At 37.7% G+C, this 3811-nt stretch overlaps 1 protein-coding gene across 1 annotated transcript; it reads right to left on the bottom strand.

Moving 5' to 3' along the window:
* Positions 1-1206: 1206 nt before the first annotated feature.
* Positions 1207-2845, bottom strand: LOC124823283 (ammonium transporter 2 member 4-like). Its single transcript, XM_047295470.1, has 3 exons — positions 2258-2845; positions 1846-2131; positions 1207-1769 (listed from the first exon to the last, which is right to left on the bottom strand). The coding sequence occupies exons 1-3, from the start codon at positions 2843-2845 to the stop codon at positions 1207-1209; spliced, it is 1437 nt and encodes a 478-aa protein (XP_047151426.1).
* Between the last annotated feature and the right edge of the window lie 966 nt (positions 2846-3811).

Raw genomic sequence — 3811 nt, 5'->3', positions numbered from 1 at the left:
ATAAGACTCATTTAGCTTTAGTGAGCTAAAATGGTTAAAGGATATTCTGAGATATATTCGTTATGCAAATATTCATATATTAATAGTATAAGTGACCAAATTTTAGTGTTTTGAATACTTCATGATATTACTTAATATCATATATTTACATAATATTTGATATATCAGGTAAGACTCACATTATTATTATTATTATTTTACTAATTATCATATATATGGTAAGTCATTATATTTATTCTTGTTATACGATATTTTTTCGATATTATCTCTTTTTACCACATAAACCATAAGTTTAAAAACCCTATAAATACACATGGTATTTGAGAAGAAATACACACTCTTAAATACTTATTCTCTCTTACTAAAAAGATCGAACTTTCATTATTGACTTGAACATCATAAAGTCTTTTGGAGGTGGATCTACTTCATGTGTTCCATTTCTCAAGACACGGATGAGAGGAGATTTACCTTAACAATGTCACTTGAAGGACTTAAGATTGAACATTGACGCCTTAAGCTGATAACGAGGTTCTAAGACGAACCATCAATATCTTAAGTCCTTCGTTATGGATAACATCATTCTCCTTGAATTTCAACTAAGGGTTTATGTTCTTATCATGTCTAATAGTTTTACGTCACTTATAAATCAATGTTCACAAGTTTAACTACTCATTTCTTATTTCATCCTCCAATATACTAAATTAAGTTGGGAACACATAAACCATAATTTTTATTTTCCCTTTATTTCTCTTAGTTTTTTTATCTATCTTCTTTTTGTCTTACGTTTTACCAAAAATATATTTGTCTAAACTAGAATCAACAAGTGGATAAAGATTACCGTTTTAAGTGGAGGAAAATCCGTTTTAAGCGGAAAATAAATGGAAATCATTCTCCATTTTAGAGTAGTAACACGTAGCAGTCCTTAAGTCTCAGCGTTAAAGTCCTTATCGTAATTAATTTCCTTCAGTATGAAATCAAAATCAGCTCAAAATCTTCTCTGCAACTACCAAGCCTCGTTCGATAACATTAAACGCAAATTTAAATAGGGAAACACGAATTTTAGTGAGCAGGAACATGAACCAAAACGCTAGGACTGACTTTCAATATTGCTGCAAAATTCAGGATGTAGAAAGATGATTGCGCCATCGAAGACAACGTATAGAAACAAAACATGCATGCTTTAACACTTTATTTTTGGTGACTTACTCATACCATTTGAAGTTGAGTCAATGGTTTTGGGTCTCTAACGAAGGAAAAGTCTTGAGTATCATAAACTTTGTTGTGGTTGAGATTCTCAAACTTGGCATTGTCAGCATTATTCAAAGCGAAAGCCTCTTCTCCATGCATTGCCTTGTCACCCATTTGCAGCGCATCGGTGTGAAGTCTGAGAGGTACCAAGACCCCCACCAGCAAGCAAATCAAGCTTGTAGTAACGAAGTTGAAGATGATGACGAAAACTATGGCTCCGATTTGGATGCCCATTTGTCTTAAACCCGCTCCAGTTGCACCGTTCTGGAGGCCATAGGCCAGGCCAATGTATTTTTCCCAATCGGGGACCATGTAGAAGAGACGGCAGAGTTTAGGGACGGCGAAGAGGCCGGTGAGGATTCCTCCGAGAGCACCGGCGACGGCGTGGGTGTGGAAAACCGCCATGGGGTCGTCGATTTGTTTCAAGAATGGTACCTTGTTATGGAGGATCATCATTGTGTACCAGGGAACGCTTCCTGAGATCAAACCCATCAAGATCGCTGCCCACCCCTGCACAACTCCTGTTGCATTTCACATATGTTGGTGGATGTTTGAAGAAAGAACAACATAGGAAAAAGGAAGCGTGTGTGCGTGTACCTGCAGCAGGTGTGATGCAAACAAGGCCGGTGATCATGCCTTGTATGGCGCCAAACACGGTGGGTTTACCAAAGTATAAAGTGTCAAGTAGAACCCACACCATGATGCTAGCGGCGGCACACACGTGTGTGTTAAGGACGGCCAGAGAAGCCACCGTGCTCACCACGAACGGACCACCACCGTTGAACCCACTCCAACCCATCCAAAGCAGGCCGGCGCCGGCGAGCCCTACAATCATGTTGTTTGATGGAAACCTTTCTCTGTCCTTCTCACATCTTGGACCCACCTATTCAACAACCCTAGAATACCTTAGTCTTAGTATCTTCCTCATAAAAAATGGAAATTTCAAAAAGTTATGATTTTTAAATAAACTGGGAGATGGAGAAAGATGAGTGAGGAAATGCAGACCCACCCAATAAGCTGCAGTATAACCGGCAACTCCGGCAGAGAGGTGAATGACATATCCACCGGAGAAATCAATAACTCCAAGCCTCGCCAACCATCCTTCGGGGCACCAGATGCTAAACGCAGTGACCGTGTACGAAAAAGTAACCCAAAGAGGAACAAACAGCATCCACGCAAGGATGTTCATTCTCCCGAGCAACGCCCCAGCTATGAGGATCAAAGTAATCGCCGCGAACACGCCCTGAAAAACCACCATGGTAGCGGTGGGAAAGAGCCCCAGAAACGCTTTCCCCAGAAGAAACTCCTGGTCCAGCGCCACCCCTGGTTTCCCCAAGAAGAACAGCATTTTCTCACCGAATGACATGCGGAAACCCCACGCAACCCAGCAGAGAAGAACCGCCGCGAAGGCGTAGAAGGCCATGAAAGCGGAGTTAATGGCCCATGTTTTTTTGACGAGGCTTCCGTAGAGAATAACCAGCCCTGGAATGCTTTGTAGACCCACCACCGTCGCTGCCATTAACTGCCACGCATTGTCTCCTTTGTTTAACCATTCTGGGCTCGCTTCGTCTGGCAAAAGGTTCGGAGGAAACTCCATGGATGACCCTCCGCCAAGGTTCTATGATACTCAAGTTATTTGTTGAAGGTTTTATAGAATGATCAATTTGTTTGGGAATGTATACTGTAAACAATAATCTCATTACTTTGTTCTTTTATTTACTTGGATCAGATGAGAGTATGAGACATCACAAAGCCGGCTTTTTTGGTTGACAAGGAAAAATATTTTTTCTTTATTCATTCTTTCATCTTATATACGTCGCGGCATGCAGATCACGACGACGTATGTCCATCAGAAACCGGTTGCAAACAATTATATTGTAAACTGCATTTTTAGAATCACATTTTTCTTCAGAGATTAGAAATAACTGATCATAATTTAACGGAGAAAACAAAAGAACAGACGAAAGAAAGAGGAAGAGGACAAATGGAATAAAGAGAGAGAACAAACACTGAGGAGTGCTCGTAGCAGGGTTTTGGTTCGATCTTATACTGAAAAATCATTTAAATCAAATATAAAAACCAAATATTTCGTTTCGATTTAATATAAAATTTAAATCAAATTAAATCAATAATGTTATGCAGTTTGGTTTATAATTTTTTCTTTTGTAAAATTGATAAATATTTTTTAATAGAAAAATATTAAATAAAAAAATGTTATTACTTTTTTCTATTTATTATGCTCATATTTTCAATTTTATTTCTCTTATCTACAAGACAAATTATATAATATTATAATTTCTTTTAAGGAACGCAATATCATAAATAAAAGCTACATTTTCGTGTTTTGCTACAGCTCAAACCCTTATAGCTGTAAAAGTCATACTTGTAAGTTTAATACACGAGAAACTCTAAATTTAGTTTAATTAAGTTTTAACTCTCTCCTAAATTTAAATATTTTTTAATTGAGACTTGTTTTTGTCAAATTTTGTTTAATTTTTCAGTTAAGTGGGTGACATAATGTTATTTTGTTTCGTTATCTTTTTTATTAATCTGTATATATTAA

This window comes from Vigna umbellata, chromosome 5 (assembly GCF_029865625.1).
Source record: "Vigna umbellata cultivar VRB3 chromosome 5, Vumbellata_1.0, whole genome shotgun sequence".
NCBI classification, from domain to species: Eukaryota; Viridiplantae; Streptophyta; class Magnoliopsida; order Fabales; family Fabaceae; genus Vigna; species Vigna umbellata.
Note: the sequence above shows the minus strand (reverse complement) of the source record. Positions and strands in the feature narration are given on the sequence as shown.